At 36.5% G+C, this 23,755-nt stretch overlaps 1 protein-coding gene and 1 long non-coding RNA gene across 2 annotated transcripts in view; one reads left to right on the forward strand and one right to left on the reverse strand.

Moving 5' to 3' along the window:
- NUBPL (NUBP iron-sulfur cluster assembly factor, mitochondrial) overlaps positions 1-8,636 on the reverse strand; it is a 246,002-nt gene extending 237,366 nt beyond the window's left edge. Inside the window, 3 exon segments of the mRNA XM_025919554.2 lie at positions 3,731-3,765; positions 7,778-7,925; positions 8,481-8,636. Coding sequence (XP_025775339.2) covers positions 3,731-3,765; positions 7,778-7,925; positions 8,481-8,588 — 291 coding nt within the window. The 5' untranslated portion in view covers positions 8,589-8,636.
- Positions 8,637-8,674: 38 nt separating this feature from the next.
- Positions 8,675-15,740, forward strand: LOC147580032 (uncharacterized). Its single transcript, XR_015252451.1, has 2 exons — positions 8,675-8,911; positions 15,413-15,740. It is a non-coding gene; the product is annotated as an uncharacterized LOC147580032 (long non-coding RNA).
- Positions 15,741-23,755: the final 8,015 nt, after the last annotated feature.

Below are 23,755 nucleotides of genomic sequence, written 5' to 3' on the forward strand. Positions count from 1 at the left end.
TCTGTGGACAAGCTCCACCAAATTAACACTCCATGAAAATGAATCATTAGAGAGGCTCTAAAAACACCATCCTTAATGGAGTTTTTAACCCCATAAAGTGATATACCCTGACCATCTATATCAACCCAGGCAAATAGAAGAGCTGAGAGGAACCTTGGGTTTCCCCTAAGGACCAAACATGTCCTCCAAACAATATTTTGTAGTATTTTAATATTAATAAAATATTAAGTTGGAGGGTGCCTAGGTGGCTCAGTCAGTTAAGCATCCAACTTTTGACTTCGGTTCAGGCCATGATATCATCGTTCAAGAGTTTGAGTCCCACGTTGGGCTCTGCACTGACAGTGCAGAGCATGCTTGGGATTCTCTCTCCCTCTCTTTCCCTCTCCTGCTGGTACGCGAGCACACAGCCCAAATGTGTGCTCTCTTTCTCTCTCTCTCAAAATAAATAAACTTTAAATACATAAAATAAAGTAAAATAAAAAAAAATCTTAAGTTGGGAAATACAGAGTACAAAACTATGCCATTGCCACGTAGTATTCCTAAGAAACTTAACAGAAGACCATGGGGGAGGGGAAGAAAAAAAAAAAGGTTAGAGAGGGAGGGAGCCAAAACATAAAGACTCTTAAAAACTGAGAACAAACTGAGGGTTGATGTGGGGTGGGAGGGAGGGGAAAATGGGTGAGGGGTATTGAGGAGGGCACCTGTTGGGATGAGCACTGGGTGTTGTAAGGAAAACAATTTGACAATAAATTTCATATAAAAAAATAATAAAATAAAATAAAATAAAAACTATGCCAGATGCATTTATATCATATAGAACAGATACAGCTTTTCTTTTCTATATGCAGGCTGCCCTCTGGCAGGTCACTCTGGCAGGTCACAAACATGCTAGACTCTAATCAAAAATAGTAACTTTGCTAAAAAAAAAAAAAAAAAATCAAGAAATGAAAACCAAAAAAACACCTTCATCAGGATCATAGACAACGAAAGGAAGATTTTACAAACATGTTTAAAAACACTTGAGGATACTAAAGACTTCTGAAGAAATGAGCCAGGTAAAGTATTATTGCTTTTCCTTTCTTGTTGCCATTTCCCTATCATACATATAAAGCATTAAAGATGGATCTGCCCTCATCCTTGCTCCCTGAAAGAAGAAAAGAAAAATCACAAAAAAACAGAAGGAAAAAAAAAAAAACTTTCTGAGCTACCATCTCATCAAGACTGGCAATATTTAACATGAAGGAACCAACCCTTCTTTAACTATTCTTTTCATCATTTTCTCTCTTATTCCATTATTGCGTCACACTGACCTAAGACTCAAAGCTTTGGCTAAAATGATAACCAAATTAAAAGATCCCCACACCTACAAATTTATCTACCTTCCCAACCACTGAATCTTCCCTGTTTCCTCCCTTCTTTAAGCAAGATAAGGGCTCTTCTTCAGGGTAACTCAGTGCCCTAATAAAAATTATTTTTAAAAATTTATTACTGGTTCTTACTTCAATATGGTTACCTAAACTCTTCAAATTCCCACTGATACAACAAGAGAAAAAATAGTTTAAAACTAAATAAAAAAACATAACCACACTAGAAAACAAAAAGAACCACCAAGCTAAGTAAATAGAGATCACCTTGGTGGCTCAGTTGGTTGAGCACCTGACTTCAGCTAAGGTCATGATCTCATGGTTGCTGAGTTCAAGTCCCATATCAGGCTTACTGCTGTCAGCGCAGAGCCTGCTTCAAATCCTGTCCCCTTTTCTCTCTGCCCCTCCCCCACCCTGTGCTCTCTCAAAAATAAATAAAACATTTTATTTTTAAAAAAAATTTTTTTTCAACGTTTTTATTTATTTTTGGGACAGAGAGAGACAGAGCATGAACGGGGGAGAGGCAGAGAGAGAGGGAGACACAGAATCGGAAACAGGGTCCAGGCTCCGGGCCATCAGCCCAGAGCCTGACGCGGGGCTCGAACTCATGGACCGCGAGATTGTGACCTGGCTGAAGTCGGACGCTCAACCGACTGCGCCACCCAGGCGCCCCATAAATAAAACATTTTAAAAAGAAAAAAGAAAACAAAGAGGGTGACATTAGGAGGTAAGAGTTTTCACAAACTCTAGATCCAGGATTCTCAAAGATGAGCATGCCTCAAAATCATATAGACGGCTGGTTAAAACAGATTCCAACTAATATAACACTGTGTCAAATATACTTCAATAAAAAAATTAAATTTAAAAATACAATGTATGGAAATACACACACACACACACACACACACACACACACACACACAGATTGTGGGACTCCACCCTCATGGTTTCTAATTCAGATTTCGGTTCGGCTCAAGATTTTGTATGTCTAACAATTTCTCAGGTGGTGCTGATTCTACTGGTCTGAGCACCACATTATAAGAACCACCAAGCTAAGTAAATACAGATCACTAAAAGGAACACTTTTTTATTAGTTCTAATTAGCATCCTCAGAGAGATTCAAATGAATGATACAGCCATTGTTTTTCTGGTATGTGTAAAATATGAAAGAGTTTTGGAAAACTGGAAAAAATACAATTTCTGAATTTAAAAATAAAACTCAGAAGGGCTAAATAACAACTAAAACCCAACAAAGCAGTGTGGAAAATAGTCTAAGATATCTTCCAAAACATATAGCAAACAAAAGACAAAGAAATGGAGAATATGAAAGACAAATTAACAAGCATAAAGAGTTAATACCTATCCAATAGGTACCTGGAGAGAGAACAAACACACCACTTAAAGTAAACAAGGAAGAGGCACCTGGGTGGCTCAGTTGGTTAAGTGTTCAGCTCAGGTCATGATCTCACAGCTCATGAGTTTGAGCCCAATGTTGGGCTCTGTGAGGACAGCTCAGAACCTGGAGCCTGCTTCGGATTCTGTGTCTCCCTCTCTCTCTCTGCCCTTCCCCCTGCTCGCATTCTGTCTCTCTCTCTCTAAGATAAACAAACATTTTAAAAAATAATAAAAAAATGAAGTGATCAAGGAAGAAGTTTCCCTAAGCTGAAAAAGACTCAAACCTTGATACTGCTTGGCTAACTTCCAAGCAGGCAAAAAATTTTAAAGCCAAAAACTGGACACATATTTATGACATTTCTAAACTTAAAATACATAAAGAAAACCCTAAAAGCTTTGAGGGGAAAAACACAGGTTATTACAAAGCAATATGAATCCTATTAGCATCAGACATTTTATTAGCATGTGAGAAGAAAAAGGAATGTTGTTTACAAGGTTCAGAGATGCAATTATTTTGAACCTGGAAGTCTACATCTAGTCAAACTATCAAATACAAAGGCAAAATAAAGACATCTTTGGAAATTTAAGAACTAAGAAAACTGACTTCCTGTCCATATTTATTTCCTACTTCTACTGTGAGAAATTATCACGTAAGTCCAAAATGGATTTCAATGAGCTAAAATTAAGGCGTTGACAGAGTTACATATGTTTTGGAAGCTCTAAGAAAGAATCCATAAACTTGCCTTTTCTACCTTCTAGAGGCTGCCTAAATTCCTTGACCCCTTTCATTTTCATTATCATTAAATGTTATCAGTATTTATGGCAGACTTTTTAGTTCCTTAAAGAAATACAAGTGACTACAGTTACACTACACAGCCTCTGACAGAGTAAATGAAAAATATCAGTACATTCTTTATCATTTCCCTAAAAAGCATTTTAATCAATTAATATTCATAATAATAAACACCTACCGAATCATTCGCTGCTAGTGCAAGTGCAAGGTTCACTGTAAGAAACAAAAAAGTAATTAAATTTAGTAATGTTCCTTCTACTAAACTTTAGTTTGCCTTTTAATATTTTCAATGTAATAACCAAAACATGAGAAATTTTTAATGTATCTCCCACACTGGTATAAAACAAAGACATAGAAAGAATACAGAAAGTAAAAAAAGACAAAAAGAGACAGTAATATTCCAACAGCAATAGATGCCTGCCCTAAAATTAATATTTTAAATAATTCATTTTTATAATGTGATAATTTAAATACTCTACTTAGTTTTTTAAAAAAACAATCTTGGGGCGCCTGGGTAGCTCAGTTAGTTAAACATCCGACTTCAGCCTAAGTCATGATCTCATGGTTTGTGAGTTCCAGCCCCGCGTCAGACTCTGTGCTGATGGCTCAGAGCCTGAGGCCTGTCTTCCTCTCTCTTTGCCCCTCTCCTGCTCATGCTCTGACTCCCAAAAATAGATAAATGTTATAAAAAATAAAAAAAAAAAAGTTAATGGTACATAGAGTTCAATTATTTTCAAAAACATTGTGCAGAAAAAGTATCTACCTTTTAATAAAAATGTATATGATCTTACTGCCTTTGAAAAATAAATGCTGGTAATGCAGGAATTCTAAATACCTAACTCACAAATACCCCTATATAAAAGGCTAGCTCATTTTGCAGAGGAAAGGGAAGAAGGTCAAAGGTAAGGCAGTAAAACATGTTCCCAAAACTGCCTATTGCTAGTGAATCCCAAAACATAAAGAAGGAAAATAGTCTCAAAGCTACTTTTAGCCCAGCAATAGAGAGATGCTACATCTGAGATGAAGAGAGGTCTGAAGGTAAAACAGTTCCAAGACTGATAAATAAACAGACTCTCATACTGTGAATCACATTTCCTTAACAGAACAATGTTATAAATCATGCTGAGATGGTTTCCTTAAAGTAGCTAAGAGCATAAATTTTCAAGGTAGACCTGGTTCAAATCCTAGTTCTACCATCTTCTATTACATAACCTGGAGTAGGATATTTTACCCCTAAATCTATTTCCTCCTGTATAAAATGAGGATAATTCCTATGTCATAACCATTATGAGAATTAAATGAAAAACTGATACGAAATAGTTAGACTAGGCCATGACACTTGACTAATTTTTATAAATTACAAAATAATTCTGAATTTCAAGTACATCATATGTTAAACATAAACTAACTATTAAGCAGAACGTTTTAGAGAGTGATCATCTAGTGTTAGGGTCTTCTTACATTCATACAATGGAATCACAAAGAATGTTTGTATTCATCATATGTCATCATTGTAATCAAAAATATCTCGGGCATACATTTTCAAATGGGAAGAATTTTGAGATAGTTTGGGACAAGAATAAATATATATAAGGGAAAGAAATATAATACCAACAGAATTAAACAGAAACAACTTATTTCTAAGGTTTATGTATGTAGATAGAGCTGTTAGGAAAAAGTAAAGGCCAGCTCTCTGGGAGGAATGACATAATGCTAACATAACAAAAAAAGCAAGGAAGGGGCATTCACTGAAACACTACTATGTGTCACAACTGTATATTTTCTCATTTATTTTCCTATTTAAATGCTGTGACAGGGGTGCCCCAGGTGGCTCAGTTGGTAAAGCGTTCAACTCTTGACCTTAGCTCAGGTCTTGATCTCACAGTTGTGAATTCAAGCCCCATGCTGGGCTCCACGATGGATGTGGAGCCAACTTAAGAAACATAAAATGCTGTCACATTCCATGGCAACAGATGATCTGCCAACCAAAAACAAAACTATGTGCTAAGTACTAACCTAAAGACCCAACAAATTATATTGTATAAAACTCAAAAAACTTAGAGATATTATCATGAAAATACTTTCCACCTTTAATCACAGAGATGCAAAAGGATTCACATCACTGAAATCAAATAAATGTACTCTAAATTTTCAAAAAACAAGAAGAGATGGATGCTAGAACCAAAGTCTAAAAGCTTCTATATTTTAAAAATGAAACATTGGGGCGCCTGGGTGGCGCAGTCGGTTAAGCGTCCGACTTCAGCCAGGTCACGATCTCGCGCTCCGTGAGTTCGAGCCCCGCGTCGGGCTCTGGGCTGATGGCTCAGAGCCTGGAGCCTGTTTCCGATTCTGTGTCTCCCTCTCTCTCTGCCCCTCCCCCATTCACGCTCTGTCTCTCTCTGTCCCCAAAATAAATAAACATTGAAAAAAAAAAATTTTAAAAAAAAAAAAATGAAACATTAAATAGATGGATTATAGGCCCTTAGAAAAGAAGGTAAAAATGTGTAGCTTATAGCATTAATTACGAACATCACTAATCATTTTAATAATAATACAGTATCTATCAAATAGTAATATATTAGAGGCCTATTATTACTATAATACTTGGTAAATTTTAGTTTCTTCAAAATATCTGAAAAACTCTTCCACAATTAACTTCAGGTAAAAATGAGAAAAAATTGAACTAATAACACTATCTAGTTGGATTTGTACCTGGTTGTAAAACTATAAAACTGCTATACTGGGAAATTACTAAATATGGTTTCAAGTGAAGACAAGATCTCTAGTGATAGTCACAGAACTCTGTACTAGCCCTTATTTCAAAAATGTCATTGATTTCAATGGAACTGAAGGATTTTAAGGTACAAATGTCCCCCAACTTTAAGTTCAATAGTCTGAAAAAAAAATGACTTCAAGGATCTTGCCAGTCTAGGGCTACACCAAAATCAACAAATAAACTATAATGAGGACAGTCATTTTCTAAATATCATCTGCAACAAATGGGGCTCCTAGATGGCTGAGTCAGTTAAGCATCTGACTCTTGATTTTGGCTCGGGTCAGGATCTCACAGTCATAAGATGGAGCCCAAAGCTGGCTCTGTTCTGGGCCAGGAGCCTGCTTAAGATTCTCTCTCCCTCTGCCCCTCCCCAACTCTTGCAGGCACATGCACAGGCAGTCTCTCTTCTCTCCTCTAAAAAAAAAAGAGAGAGAGAGAGAGAGAGAGAGAAAAGAAAAAAAAAATCATCTGCAAAAAGACAGTGGGATAAAACCTGAACTAGCAGCCATTCCCACTGAAATGACTGAAAATTAAGTATAAGGAAACAATAAGATAAAGAGTGTTTTATGACTACAAATTAATAATACAAGTCACCTCTGTTGTGCAGGTTTGGAAGGAGGGAAGTCTTTACCCTTTTACATTACACTGGAATAATCTTTTCAGCGATAAAAAATTTCTTTTGAAAAACTTTGGGAATATCTGGCTATTAGTCATGGATGGTAACTCTTATTTCTGGTGGCATTTCTCCTATGGATTCTGAAAGCAGCACTTCAGTCGTGATGAAATCTACAAATAAAAAGAGCCACCAAAAACAAATTCTCTGCTCCAAGATTATTAATGTAAAAGATATAAAGATTAGGTGATATTTTAAATAACTGAAACAATGTTAAACCTTTCCAAGCATTTTCAAATATTAGATCAATGGTGATTTTATAATATTATGTTAAATGAAAAATGGACACAATAATGTAGAAATTCTCATTGCAACTGTGCAGCTATATGTACATTGATAGACTAGAAAAGAATATCAAAGAATAGAAATAATTTGTATTAAAGTTACCAAATGTTTAAAAAATAGTAACATCAACCGAATACTGAGCATTTACTACTTAGAAGACACTGGGCTAAGTGGTTAGCTTATTTAATTTACATAGCTACACTATGAAAAAGATTATCAGCATTGCCATTTGACACTTAACTGAATATCTGGGCAATCTCGTGGGCAACTGGACCAAGTTTTCCTCAATCAAGAAGTCAAACACGTGGCTATATACCTAGTTTTTTCTAAATGCAAATCTAAGGTCCTAATCACTACCAACTCCTGGTACTAGGGAATCAGCTATTAGGAATTTCACAAATAACTCTTTAAAAATCAAAACTGGAATTTTAATGCTGTGCGGTTGCCAGTTGGCATAAATTCCTAATCGAAATCAGAATATCCTACAATACCTGCTGTAGTAGATTTTCCAACTCCACCTTTTCCAGAAGCCACAACTATAACTTGCTTTACACCTTGTATTGGTTTCTGCTTTGGAAGTCCTCGGGACAGGATTTGTGATCTTCTTTGTTTTAGGGTCTCACCGTCACCGCCAGATAACTTAAAAAAAATAAAAATTAAAAAAAGTTTTAAAATGAGCCATCTCCATTATCACGCTGTTAAAGTACAAATTCGGAGTTTGTAAGAGGGGTTTCTTTTCTGGGCTAATTCTAATTTCCATTAGTTCGGTTTTTCGTCCTACCTATTGATATTGATCACAAAGGTAAAAATATACTGTTCAAGTTGAAATTTACCTGCCAGGATATGCAGACGTAAAAAACGGAAAGTAAATAAACTGCCTCTGTGCAGAGTTAAGCTTTCTTCTCCTTAAACTATTTTCTAAATAAACCAACACAGAAAACAGTGTACAAGCCACACATCCATGTTTTAGGAATCTGTTGCATATCCCGCCTCGCCTCGGCCGGTTCTACTGGGGCCTGCTTATAAAGTGGGGACGTTCAGCCAACTGAGATCTCAGTCTGTCACCGAGTCAGTGGGGGCCCCGTTAAGGTCTGAGGAGGGTCGTCGGCAAGAGGCTATGCCAGGGCACCTGCGGCCCTGCCGCCCTAGCATCTCCGCCCCTCCCACTTCCCCCTGTCCTGCAGCATCACGGACCTGGCGCCGACAAACCAACACTTGGCTTCGCCCAAGCGGGACACTGGTCCCACCGCCACCCCGAAGCGACACCCCACCAAACAAGAGCAAACGCTGCCAAGACCCCATAGCGCAGAACGCTGCTTTAAGCGCAGCCCGGAAACCGTCGCGGCCGGCGTGGAGTGATGACGTCACGTAGTGACGCTCGGCTTCCTCCTCCTAGCAACTAGCCGCCTTTGAATTTCTTCAGCCCAAGAACGCAGCTTGTTAATACGAACATTTCGTAGCCAGGTACAAACATTTCACAGCAAATGTTTGTGAATGTCTTCACAGACCTCATCTATTTGGTCCTCACAGAAATTCTCGAGTAGGTAGATAGGAGACTCTTTACTAGCAGTAGCCTCTCTTCAGGGGTAAGAAACCAGACTGAGACCTGACCCGACTGAAAAGAGGTAGGAAATGGTAAAACTTGAAAATGACTCCAGGTTTTCTCACTGCGCAGACTATGGTAACTTAAACATTGCCACTGTTAACTTTACCTTTCTTCCCCCTGCGTGATATACAGTAACAGTCTGTGTTCATGTTTCCTGCTGTGTTGCTGACAATTCCTTTAAACAGAAGTGTGGTGCTTTGCTGGGCTTGGAAAAGTTTAGCTAAATCAGAAAGCAGGTCTAATGAACTAAGTTTTGCTCAAGAAGGAAGTGAGACAAGGCTTGAGGGAGAAGGTGGGATTTATTTTGGTATGAGGAATGAAGAATTCTTACATCCAAAACTGATGGGAACTAAGGAAATGGCCGTAAGTGAGAAAGCCGATACAAAAACCCAGACCCAGCAAAAGGATCCTTTAGGGTGTAGGTTGGTTTACTCTCATGATATTTTCTAAAGTTAATTTTAATGTCTTTTTTTTTTTTTTGCTTCTTATCTGTAGAGAATTTGTTGTATGATCATTCAGTTTATTTTTTTCTAATTTGACCTTTAATTTTTTTCTTTTTTTAAATTTACATCCAAATTAGTTAGCATATAGTGCAACAATGAATTCAGGAGTAGATTCCTTGGTGCCCCTTACCCATTTAGCCCATCCCCCCTCCCACAACCCCTCTAGTAACCCTCTGTTTGTTCTCCATATTTATGAGTCTCTTATGCTTTGTCCCCCTCCCTGTTTTTGTATTATTTTTGTTTCCCTTCCCTTATGTTCATCTACTTTGTCTCTTAAAGTCCTCATATGAGTGAAGTCGTATGATATTTGTCTTTCTCTGACTAATTTCACTTAGCATAATACCCTCCAGTTCCATCCACGAAGTTGCAAATGGCAAGATTTCATTCTTTTTGATTGCCGAGTAATACTCCATTGTATATATATACCCCATCTTCTTTATCCATTCATCCATCGATGGACATTTGGGCTCTTTCCATACTTTGGCTATTGTTGATAGCGCTGCTATAAACATTTGGGTGCACACATCCCTTTGAAACCACACACCTGTATCCCATGGATAAATACCTAGTAGTGCAATTGCTGGGTCTAGGGTAGTTCTATTTTTGGTTTTTTGAGGAACCTCCATACTGTTCTCCAGAGTGGCTGCACCAGCTTACATTCCCATATTTTTCTTTATCTTTAATACGAGTGTCACACAGCAATCTCAAAGAATTATTGTAAGGATTAGGTAAGATATTACCAACAAAATACATTTAATTAAATAAACTCTGAAAATAAATCAGTTCCTTGCTTCTTCTCCCTCAATCTCACATTTTTGCTCCATTTGGCTTATCACTTTCTTATTTTGTGATATGTTTTCTCAGTTGATATTTATCCATTTTTATCTGTTCAGCTTTTATAACTTGTAAACAAAGTGACTAATTTCTTCTTTGTGCACAGAGGAGCAGAAAAAGCCAATGCCAAGAGAGAAGAATAAAGCAGACCATAAGAGATCATGTGTGCACAGAGGGAAGGGAGAATAATTGCACTGATTCATAATAGCTTTCCAGTACCTGGTTCTAGTCCATAATGAGGTTCAGCCACACATCCTATTCATAGATCCATGAGATATACTTACAGCCATCCAATAAATTCTCTTTCTGCCTTGGCCTACTTTGGGTGTGTTTCTGTGTACTTATAACTATGGTAACATGTATATTTGTAATTTTTATCAAGACCCCCCTGCAATTCCTTATACCTCATATAGCCCTTCCCCATTTTGATAAACTATGTGCCATCATTTTATGAGACATAAACATGTTAGAGAAAAGAGATTGTTTCTTTGCTTTTTGAATTTTGAAAATTGAGACCTCTAAGGAGAATGGAGACAGCTCTGGCAAAGGCAGTACATTTGGCAGAATTACATGGTATAAACACATGGTTTCTCACCTATATAAATTAGAATTACATTTGGCTGCAAGTAGCAGAAAACTCTACTTGTCTTAAATAAGTAGGGATATATTAGTCTCATATGAAAAGTTTACAGATAGTCTCTTCAGGTCTGATGTAGTGACTCCACTATGTTATGATGACCCAAATTCATTCTTTTTGTTCCATCATCATGTTACCCTTATTTTGTCCCCTCACAGTCACAAGATGGTAGCTGCACTTCCAGGCATCAAGGATATGTTCCACACAGGAAAAGAGGGAAATGAAAAGATAAAAAGCTTTTTCTAGTGAGTCTTTGTTTTTTTGTTTTGTTTTTAATTTGGGAAGAGAAGTCACATATACACGAGACTGCGTAGAACATGACCACACGTAAAAGCAAGAGAAGCTGAGAAATGAGCGTTTACATATCTTTAACCTACAGAGTAGAGGGCAGTAATGGAGAAAATGATTGGAAATGGATATTGAATAAACCAACTCAATATCTGTCTTAGAAAGACTATATAAAAATTTCTGGGATTATGGGGAATCAAGATAGAAAAAAAGTGAGAACTTAAAACATTCACAAGTTCTTAAGCCCGATATTCGTGGTTGGATAACCCAAGAACATTCCCTCAACCCCCAATTCCTTTGCCACATTGAACTATAGAAGTTAGAAATCCAAATACTTTCCTAGTCTCACTTGCTAATTCTAGACATAGTTCTGGGCATGTATGGCATACTTCTGGACAATGTGATATAAGGGAAATTTTCTGCCTTCTGAGAAAGCTTTTGCTTTTCTGATAAGATAGATCATAATTGGGGGAGCCTGGGTGGCTCAGTCGGTTAAGCATCCAACTCTTGATTTTGACTCAGGTCATGATCTCATGGCTCCTGAGTTCGAGCCTCGTGTCAGGCTCTGTGCTGACAACAAGGAGCCTCCTTGGGATTTTCTGTCTCCCTCTCTCTCTGACACTCCGCTACTCGCATTCTCCCTATCAAAATAAATAAGTAAATATTGGAATTACTTTTTAAAAAATAGAACATAATTGGTGCTACTGCTTTTTCCCAACTTGACCATTGACATGACACCTGGAGTGTGGTAGTCATCTTGTATACATAAGAAGCATAATGGTGACAGATACAATGACAAAAGCCAACAGCTAAGGTAACTAAGTAGAAATATGTCAGAAGATGAATTCTTAGCTATATAGTTAAGCTGCTATGCCAGTCCTGACATGCATCTCTAGTCATCTTGTTGTGTGAGATAATTGCTTTAACTACTGTTGGTTAGGATTTTTGTTATTTGAAGTTAGAATAATCAGTGGCTATTATAGCTCCTAAGACAGAACCTGATATATATACTCTGACTACCTCTCTCCTGTTGAATCCCAGTAGGGAAGGGGAGCATAAGAACCTGAAATCAGTTTAAGGGATGTGAGAACAGTAGAATCAATGCCCCCATTACCAGTTAGAACTAGATCAGGCCCACAGAATAAGAACAGTTGAATGTTGTGTGAAGGCAGACAGTCTGAGAGAACTTCATAGGGTTTGCCTTCTACAAGCAGCCACAGGAGGTGCTGAGGGAAAGCTGATCTTTAAGAGATCTTAAGGTCAAGAATAAGGGAAGACTTGGTAACAATCTGCTTGGTTAAGTATGTGGTTTCTCAATTGATGCTGGTATAAATAGATAAAAATCTTGAGGATTAAATTCACATCACCATGTGGACATCTGGACACTACATAGGCACAATCCTGGTGTCTACCACTCAAAGAGAAATTTATAAATAAATATTGTTCAAAAAAAGAGGATTCTTTTGAATGTGTACTATAAATAGGGTAAGACTTCATATTATTTTCTAGAAAGCATGTATTTATATCTGCTAGATTTTACACACACACACCCCCGCCCAAATAAAAGATCCTCAGGTGACCATGGACTCACTGAACGTTCAGATTCCCACACAGAGGCAGTCAGCTTCATCCCCTGTCTGAAAGCCACACTATCAGCTGAGAACATGCTTCATTCCTTTGCTCAACTCACTAAGGAAGAAGAGGGTGTTATGGACAGTTTCCTGTCTCTGTTGATAATACCAACTAAAGCTTAGAAACTAGTGCCTTCTTTTAAGATTATTGTCCCCAGCTGAACCTTTTATCCTGCCCAAAGTGTTCACTGAAAGGAAAACCTCACCCCATCACTGGACATGTAAATGACAACCCTATTAATTGATCCTACTTTGTCCCACAGCGTGATTTGCTTCCAAATCTCTATACTTATGATGAAACATGAAACTGTCTCTTACCTACATCTAACACAAATTTTCACACTGAAATATAAAGTATTTCTGCTTATGTAAATAGCTTCTCAATGAGTCGGTCTCTCTGTAGGAAACCTGGCCTAGGAAGTTTTCCCAGATATCAAAGACTTTGCTAGCCTTTCAGTACCTTTGCTCACATAAACTAAGGTGTTGTCAAAGAAACTCCACTCTTATTTTTTAAAATTGCATAAAGCAAATGTATGTATACTCTTAGACTGGATAGGCTTCTGAGAATAGAGCTCCAAATGCCTAAAAATCCACCTCTAGAATGAGACAGGATGGGTTTCTAAATGCCAGTATTCAAAGCTGAAAAAATCATGGGTGATTTGACATTTGAATTTCTGATTTATGAGATTGAACTGAATCCTTGGACAAAGGTCACAGGGCTCAAGTTATAGCTGAATATATTCTCTGTTTACTGTTTAAAGCTTCAAAGAAGATCCTATCCTGAAATAGAAGCTACACAATCAGAATTTAGAAAAAGTATTGTCACACAGGCAAATACTTGCTATACCCAGGGCATTAGTATTCCCATGCGTTTGCTTTTTTATTTCATTTTCTCCAAGTACCAAACCTGTGTTCATTCAGCGAAGTCCTTCCTACCCTTCAAGTCTATCCTAAAGATTAGAAGACTTAAGTCTCTACAAGACTTTGACAAAAACTTGCTTCATTCTGTATTCAGAAGAGAATTTTCCTGTGCACTTTAGAGAACATACCAAGGACAATGACAAAGCAGAGCCCCATCAAGATACCAAACCTTCACATCAGCTAATGTGAAATTCTATTTTCTTCAGGGAAAAGGAGATAATATAGATTTTTGTCTGTGGTACACTGCTGCCAAAATGTGAGGATGTCCTCTATAATCATGTGGCTTACATAATATCTTAGTCTACTTGATGTTCTGATAACCAAATCTTGTCGATTCATTTATTAACCTTTTCTACTTAGGGTTTATTAACCATATATACAGATATTATACATGATATGTTATAAATATTGCAGGCACGAAATTTGTTCAGTCCATTTATAAAAGTGAAGTACTCCTGCCAAATCACTCTAATTTCTCAAAATACATCTACATTCTGATTTAGAGCAATAACATGGAAATACCATCATCAAGAGTCATAATATCAATTTGATCCAGGACACACTGGCAAACTTCAAAATATGAAGTTTCTCTTTGTCTTCGGCCTTCCACACAGCTCTTAAGCTGCTTGAAATGCTCCAATTCATACCAACCAACCTTACAGGCAGTATTTGGGTCCATTTTCTGCTGCATCTTAAATAAAATAGGATTTCCCTAACCACCCACGATTCAGGCTAATGAACTTACTTTAAATCCTATTAGAGGCCATCTAGGAACCATAATTCAACAATCTAAACACTATTGAAGTGATGATCACTAATCTCCTCCATCTCAGGCTTTTCCAATCTTTGCTAGTCTTTAAAACACAGATACAAATGTTTTTGCATAGAAAACATTCATTTGGGGCATAATTATTCTAAGTAGTTTAAAAACTGGTATTTTGAGTTGATTAGGAATACAAAGAGTTCTTTTGATTATTGGATGAAGTTCTATCAATTACTCCAAGTCAAAGACTTTATTATATTAATGCCACATTGAATCTATTTTGAGAATTTCTAGTCATGTGCAAGAATTATGGTTTTATTTATCCAAATCTATTTATGTGGGGGAATATGCTGGCAATGTACTGTTGAGAATGCCATTTTTAATAGATACCAGTTACCACTATAACAAAATCAATACCATTTGCTGATGCAGTACACTGTTTGCTGATGAAATGTATATATAATTATATATTTCTCTAATGTTTTTCTGAAGTGCAACTATTTGCCGCTTTTCAAGGGTCTGATATAGGGCTCTCATATCATAGGTGAAAGCACTAAACAAAGAGCACAGTAGTGGAAGAAGAAATAATGTGCTTAGTAGTTTACCCTCACTATTTCATGATGCTGTATAGCTCACCAGAAATTCTATTAAGCCATTCCCACCAATTCCTTCTGGATTATAGAGAAAATTGAGAATGATCTCTTAACAGGCATCTCTCTCTTTGTAACTTATGTCATATGTCACATTAATCTTTTTCTTCCAACAGACTCTAAGATAGTCCAAGATGATCCTTGTCTCTTGGTGTTCACACCCTTTTATAATCTCCTTCCCTTAAGTGTGACCAGGCCCTGTAAATTAGTTCTAACCAACAAAATATAACAACAGGGATAGAACATCACTTCTGTGATTACAATACATAAAATTGTAACTTCTGGCTTTCTAGGAGACCTCCTGGCTGGCTCTGGCAAAGCAAGCTGCCATGTTATGAACTGCGTATTGGCAAGGCCATGTGGCAAGGAAGAGCTGACAGCCAGTGAAGAACTGATGCCCTCAGTCCAACAGCCTGCAAGGAACTGAATTTTGCCAATAGCCACATGAGATTGGAAGTGGATCCTTCCCAGTTGAATTTTCAAATGAGAACCCAGCCCTGGATGATCTCTCGATTGCAGCTTTGTGAGAGATCATAAAGCAAAGGACTCAGTTAATTTGTACCCAGATTCCTGAGCCATAGAAACTATGAGATAATAAATGTGTGTTGTTTAAGCTGCCAAGTTTATGGTAATTGTTATGCAGCAATAGATAACTAATACTCAGTAATCCAGATTTTAGTAATAATATAGTGAAAGTATAATTTCTCATGGGCAATTTTTTTAAATTATTGAGATATAATTGGCATATAATGGCAATTCTTTTTTGCCATATAAAAATATGCATATTTTGTTAAGAAATTAATCCTTTGTGTATTTTGAACCTATGTTGAGAGTTTTATTATTGAGGATTAATAATTACTTGTTATATTAATTACCAAACCTCATAGTCTTTTAATATGAGATACACAGAATAGACACATGGAGGCAGTAAATTGAAGAGTGTCTTTGTCTCACAAATCAAGTTCCATTTTTCTTAGTAACAATCAAACTAGATTCCTAGTAAAAGAAAAATTAGTGTTACAGTTCTACTCTTTTCCTCTTCTCTAGATGATCAAATAGTCTCTCTTCAGTTAGGTAAGAAATTAGAACTGCAGCTTCCTTCTTGATCTACATTAGCATTCTTAAATAATTGCACTAGTCTAGATATAAGCATAAAGAAATATAAAGAATATAATCTGGATACAAATATAAAGAAAGCAATTTTTTGTGGGAATGCAAGCTGGTGCAGCCACTCTGGAGAAAAGTATGGAGGTTCCTCAAAAAACTAAAAATAGAACTACCCTATGACCCAGCAATTGCATTACTAGGTATTTATCCATGGGATACAGGTGTGTGGTTTCAAAGGGACGCGTGCACCCAAATGTTTATAGCAGCACTATCAACAATAGCCAAAGTACGGAAAGAGCCCAAATGTCCATCGATGGATGAATGGATAAAGAAGATGTGGTATATATATATTTATATACAATGGAGTATTACTCGGCAATCAAAAAGAATGAAATCTTGCCATTTGCAACTACGTGGATGGAACTGAAGGGTATTATGCTAAGTGAAATTAGAGAAAGACAAATATATGACTTTACTCATATGAGGACTTTAAGAGACAAAACAGATGAACATAAGGGAAGGGAAACAAAAATAATATAAAAACAGGGAGGGGGACAAAGCATAAGAGACTCATAAATATGGAGAACAAACAGAGGGTTGCTGGAGGGGTTGTGGGAGGAGGAATGGGCTAAATGGGTAAGGGGCACTAAGGAATCTATTCCTGAAATCATTGTTGCACTATATGCTAACTAATGTGGATATAAATTTTTAAAAATAAATTTTTTTAAATGAAAAAATAAAATCACCATGTAAAACACACAAATAAATAAATAAATAAATAAAAAGCAATTCTTTTGTGCTTAACACATAAATAAAAAGTAATACAAGCAAGAATTTTCCAGTGATATCTGAAAAACAGCTCACTGCAAAGTTGTAAATCAGCCCTGTTAATGAAAGTTGACTCAGTACATGTGAACCATTCAGTTAATCATGTTACACATATATCATATAGTTATCTACACCCCAAGAAAAATATAATAATGTCTATTAGAGTCTTTGTATACAAGCCAGGTTAATACTGCAGAGAATTCTGCAGAATTTATCCCTAAAAATATCTTCATAGATCTCCATTGAGCCATATCACTACAATTATTATTATTTACTGACTCTTATATCCAAAAGATTTTCAAAGCATTTTCACACATATTATCCTGTTCAGGTTTCACGACTGCCTTGAGATTGGCAGAGAAGTTATTATTAGTCCCATTTCTAAGTGAGTGGGTATTGTATTCTAGAAATGTATTCTAGAAATGAGGTATCAGAGATGTTAATTTGTTTTAGGGAAAATTGTTGAAAGCAAAATAGAAATACACGTCTTTTATTACGTTTATAGGAATATTGTTTTTTGTTTAAAAATTCCAATTCATTGGGACCAGCTCTCATAAGAGAAGCACATGGGCAAAATAGCACCACTTCTGCAGGAAGAAATCTAGATACCTACTTGACTCCTAATTCAGTAGGCATTTCCACCTCTAAGCTTCTCGTACAAATTTAGTCTTCACTAGCTTTAGTTAAAAGTAATTTATTTCAGAGACCCATAAACATATTTAATGGCCTTCTCTTGAACTGCATTGAAATCACATTTTAATTTATAAGGTATTCAAATTTTCATTAAAATATCGTTCATGTCCCATTTATAATAGTTTATAATCCCTTTGCCCTTTATAACTTTATCATTCCTGGAAATTCTTTCTCAAACCCTACTTCTTCCATAAAGCTTCCCTGATAATTTCATCAAGTATTAATCTTCACCTTCCTTAACAGTTGTTAACATTCTGTTTAACAGAGCATGAATTTAAGGTGCAATTTGATTGCTTTAATTTTATACATGTAAGTTAGCAAAGCTAGCCTATTTCAGGTCTCTCTTATACAATCTGCACACAATTACAGTTCATTATTGACATAACACAGCCGAGTTTATTTAAAATGAGGCATGATATTACTTGTATGTACATGCATAGAACTTTATCCTAAATTCTATCCAATTTGGAGCATTACTACATACTGCTTTTTACTATTCTAATTATGTCTTCTCTTACACAGGACTCTGTGGTATTTGAACTATATCATAATGGTAACTTATATCAATTATACAGAGCCTAGTGTCATGCATAGAATAAGGGTTTGGGAGTTACTGACTAGTTAGCTATTATGACAGCAATACATCAGTTACATCAGTGGAAACCAGTGGAGAAGAGGTTGGAGGGCATGGAATATTGTCAGAACTCTACTAATAATGAGCTATATAATCTTGGACAAATCATATAACTTTATATTCCTTCATTATACAACATGAAGAGATTAAACTAACAATCTGTAGATTTATTTTCCAAGCTCATACTGAAGAGAACAAGGTTGCGTAACTTCACTTTTCCTAAAATAATTTTGAGAAAAATCAAGGCAAAATAGTTTAGAGATGCTGCAGACCAGAAAAAGCACAAAGTTTATTGCCTTCCCTAAATAGGACATAAATCAAAGAGTTATATAGGGGTTTTTCACATTTAGAATCACTAGTTCATCTTGGAAATGGTTTCTACTCTGTTTCTTGGGACCTAGATTTTTTTACTTTTCATGCTCCAGAGAGTCTGCAACTTTAACCCCAGATTCTGCCAAAGAAATTACTGTCCAATGATCCTTTTGAGTAAACAATACAAAATGAAAGAAACAGATTATTATAGGCTCTATTCTGGCCTATATCAAAGAAGACCAATCAGACCCTATTTTCCTTCTTGACAAATTATTAAAATGTATCAACCTATATAAATATCCATTTTCAAAATACCAAAATATCAAACGTTTCTTTCATCATATGTAAGTCACCAAAGTCCCAGTCATAATCCCAACAATTAACAAGCTGACTCTGAAATGTATATGGAAATTCAAAGGACTAAAATGCTCAAAACAATCTTGAAAAAGAATAAAATCGGAGGACTCACACTCCTGACTTTAAGACTTATAATAAAACTATAGTAATCAAAACAGTGTTGTAATGGCCTGAGGCTCCACAAATAGATTAATGCAAGAGAATAGAGAGGACAGAAATGATCCATACTTACACAGTTGTTTTCTTCTTCAAAAAGGTGCAAAAGCATCCTGTCAGGAAAAGAAAGTCTTTTGAACAGTGTTATTCAAATAACCCTGATTCTCACTCTACACCATCAAGATGGATCATAAACCCACTGACTTAGAAATAATCAAAAGTTTCTTAGATGGGTCAGTGAATACACTAGCCATTAAAGAAAAAATTGAGGGGCACTTGGGTGGTTCAGTTAAGCATATGACTCTTGATTTATCATGGTTCGTGAGATCAAGCCCCGCATTGGTCTCTGCACTGACAGCTCGCAGCCTGCTTGGGATTCTCTCTGTCCCTCTGTCTTTGGCCCTCCCCTGCTCATGCTCTCTCTCAAAATAATAGATAAATAAACTTTTTTTTTTTTTTTTTTTTTTTAAGGATAAGAGGGGCTCAGTCAGTTAAGTGTCAGACTTCGGCTCAGGTCATGATCTCGCGGTCTGTGAGTTTGAGCCCCATGTCAGGCTCTGTGCTGACATTTCAGAGTTTGGAGCCCTTTTTGGATTCTGTGTTTCCCCCTCTCTCTTTCTCTCTCTGCCCATTCATACTCTGTCTCTCTCCCCCAAAAATAAATAAACATTAAAAAAAAATTTTTAATGATGAGAATAGAAGAACATTTCACAATTTACTTTAAAAAAAAAAAGCAAAGGCCATAATGTAAAGAAAGACAATGACTGAATAAAGTACATTTCTTCAAGAGTTTATTTTTTTCCCTCAAATTTTTACTGAATTGTTTGAAAATGAAATCTTGGGACCTATAACAATGTTTACAAACCAAAATTGATTTATAAGATATCCTACTGCTTTTCAAAATTAATAATGGGTAGTAGTAATACTACATTATGTTTGTTTAACCAACTGGGAAAAAATTACAAGACATTTTGAAAATAATTATATATAAATTAAATAAATTTACCTGTTCCTGGATATTTAGAAATTACACCTTTAGCCAACACTGTGCCTAGAAGCTTTGAAACTGAAATCCACACATCATAATTGGAATCTTCAAAGGACTTGAAACATAGTGTGACCACACTATCCAGGTCTGTATTCCACATAAAGATGGCCTCTTTCTGAAGTTCAAGGAGACACTATTTAATTGGAAAAACACATTAATTAAAGACAAAATGTAATTGTCAGGTTCAGATCTATATAAGTTGTAGAAACCATCAAGATCTAACAAAAGTAATATACAAATTCTAAATATCTAAACAATGATTGGGGCGCTTGGGTGGTTCAGTCCGTTAGAAGTCCGACATCGGCTCAGATCATGATCTCGCAGTTTGTGAGTTCGAGCCCCACGTCGGGCTCTGTGCTGACAGCTCGGAGCCTGGAGCCTGCTTCAGATTCTGTGTCTCCCTCTCTCTCTGCCCCTTCCCTGCTCATGCTCTGTCTCTCTTTCTCTCTCAAAACTAAATAAACATTTTTTTTAAAGTACCTAAACTGATAACAGGGACAAAAAAATGAGTATTTATTAAAAGTCATAAAAATTATACTATATAAAACAATGTGGAGGCTCAGTCAGTTAAGCATCTGACTCTTGATTTCAGCTCAGGACATGATCTCATGGTTTGTGGGTTCAAGCCCAACGTAGGGCTCTGTGCTGATAGCTCAGAGGCTGAAGCCTATTTCAAGTTTTGTGCCTCCCTCTCTCTCTGCCCCTCCCCTGCTCTCTGTCTCTATCTCTCTCTCTCTCAAAAATAAATAAACATTTTAAAAAAATGTTTTAATTACTTTAATTTAATAAACATTTAAAAAATTTTAAATATACTTCCTCATTTAAAATGTGGCTAGTGCACATTTTACAATAAACATATAGGATTATGCAGAAAATTCCACTGGACAGCACTAACTATGAAGTACTGAATATAAAGAAATACCACAACTCACAATAAATAATCCAATAAAAAATACACAAAAGGTTTTTTAAAAAAAAAAGTTTTGAAAAGGTGTTTCAGGGTGCCTGGGTGTCTCAGTCAGTTAAGCGTACGACTCTTCATTTGTCTTAGGTCGTGATCTCATGGTTTGTGAGTTCAAGCCCTGCATTGGGCCCTGCGCTGACAGGGCAGAACATTCTTGGGATTCTCCCTCTCTCCCCTTCTGTCTCTGCCCCTCTCCTGTTCATTTGCATGTGCAGGTGTGGTCTCTCACTCTCTCTCTCTCTCTCAAAATAAATAAACTTCCAAAAAAAAAAGGATGTTTCATAGAAGTACAATAAGCCAATAAGTACATGAGCAAAGTGCTGAACATCATTAATCAATAGGAAAGTGTGAATTAAAATCACAATGATATATCTGTCAGTACATATCCACTAGAATGTCTAGAATTTAATTTTTTTTTTTCAACGTTTTTTATTTATTTTTGGGACAGAGAGAGACAGAGCATGAACGGGGGAGGGGCAGAGAGAGAGGGAGACACAGAATCGGAAACAGGCTCCAGGCTCCGAGCCATCGGCCCAGAGCCTGACGCGGGGCTCGAACTCACGGACTGCGAGATCGTGACCTGGCTGAAGTCGGACGCTTAACCGACTGCGCCACCCAGGCGCCCCAAGAATGTCTAGAATTTAAAGGAATGACAAAACCAAACACTGACAAGGCTGTGCGGTGACTGGAACTTCCTTATGTTACTTGTAGAGATTTTAAATAGTATAACCACTTTGAAAAAATAGTCTGGCATTATAAAACTTAAATATATACCTACCACATGGCTAGCAATTCTACTCCTGGGCATTTACCCAAGAGAAAGGAAAACATGTCCCACAAAGACTAGAATGCAAGTGTTCACAACAGCTTTATTCATAATAGCCTCAAATTGGAAATAGAAGAATAAAATTAAAATTTTGTGTATTTATAAATAAAAGTCAAAGAAAAGGAACAAATGTGCAACAACATAAATAAATCTCAAAAACATTATGCTAGTGAAAGAAACATAAAACGGATGATATTATTTATATGAAATTCTAGAACAGACAAAACAAATCCATGGTGGAGAAAAAAATTAGACCAGTCATGGTCTCTGGAGGAGGTAAGGGCAGGGATTATTTGGAAAGGGGCATGAGGGAACTTTCTGGAGTGATGATCATATTCCACATGGTCATGGTGATTTGCATTTATCCATGCATATGTGTCAAAACTCAGCAAATATACACATAAGATTTACATCATTTAGTTATTGATACACACACACTGAAGTATTTAGGGAGAAGTATACTGATGTCTGCAGTTTACTTTAAAATGCATCAAGAACGATGGATTGAAAAAAGGATGAATAGATAGATATGTGGTAGAGCAAGTAGAGGTTAACAGTAAAATCTAGGTAGTATGAATAGACTGCACTATAAAATTATTTCACTTTAAAATTCTTTCAACTTTGTTATATGTTTGAATTTTTCCTAAGAAAATGTTGGTGAGAAAAAAGATACCCAGGCCTTCTAGAGATAGAATTCCAGTACTACATTTCCAAAATATAAATTGAGACAAAAATCATGAAGTCAAAATCAGGTTTTCTCCAGCTCTTTTCCATAGCTTCATCCTACAGTTCCCTGAGCTTCACTTCTCTATCTCATATGAGATAATTCCACCCCTCAGGGATTCTGAGTGTTATCAAAAAGGAAACACTTGGGGCGCCTGGGTGGCGCAGTCGGTTAAGCGTCCGACTTCAGCCAGGTCACGATCTCGCGGTCCGTGAGTTCCAGCCCCGCGTCGGGCTCTGGGCTGATGGCTCAGAGCCTGGAGCCTGTTTCCGATTCTGTGTCTCCCTCTCTCTCTGCCCCTCGCCCGTTCATGCTCTGTCTCTCTCTGTCCCAAAAATAAATAAACGTTGAAAAAAAAAAAATTTAAAAAAAAAAAAAAAAGGAAACACTTGGCGCCCTTACAACTGCAATTTTTACCTAAAGCTCTGCTTTTATCTCCTGTGCAAGAGAAAGACCAGGCTCTGATTTAGAGTTTCCAGATCTTTGTAATCTCATACAAATCAAAATGGGAATGAGCACTGGCTAGTAATATTATTTCCAAAAATAAAGTTAAAATACGGACTCTGGAGAAAAGAAAATGGTTTAAAAGTATGTAGGTAACACCATTCCCCAATAAAAAGGAACCAGTAATCCTTGGAGAAATGGCCAATGCTAAGACTGATGCAGGAAATATATAAGATGAGCTTGGAGAATATTGTCGTGCCAGATTGTAAGGAAGTGCTTCTTAAAGAAAACAAAACAAAACAAAACACACCAAAAATAACATAGTAATGGGGGTATGTCAAAGGGATACAGGATCCATCTGAAAGAGCTCCCAATGGCCAGAGCTGAAAAAACTTGAGCACTAAAATAAATAAAGTACTGTTAGATTATAATTGAAAGTATAAAATATGTATAAAGTCAGACTGATGTAAATCATGAATAAATAAATAAATGTGGGGAAAGAGATGGATCTCCCTTGTCAAAGAATTCCAAATAATGTAATGT

The sequence above is a fragment of the Puma concolor genome, chromosome B3 (genome assembly GCF_028749965.1).
Source record: "Puma concolor isolate L17-30 chromosome B3, mPumCon1.1.hap2, whole genome shotgun sequence".
Classification (NCBI taxonomy): domain Eukaryota; kingdom Metazoa; phylum Chordata; class Mammalia; order Carnivora; family Felidae; genus Puma; species Puma concolor.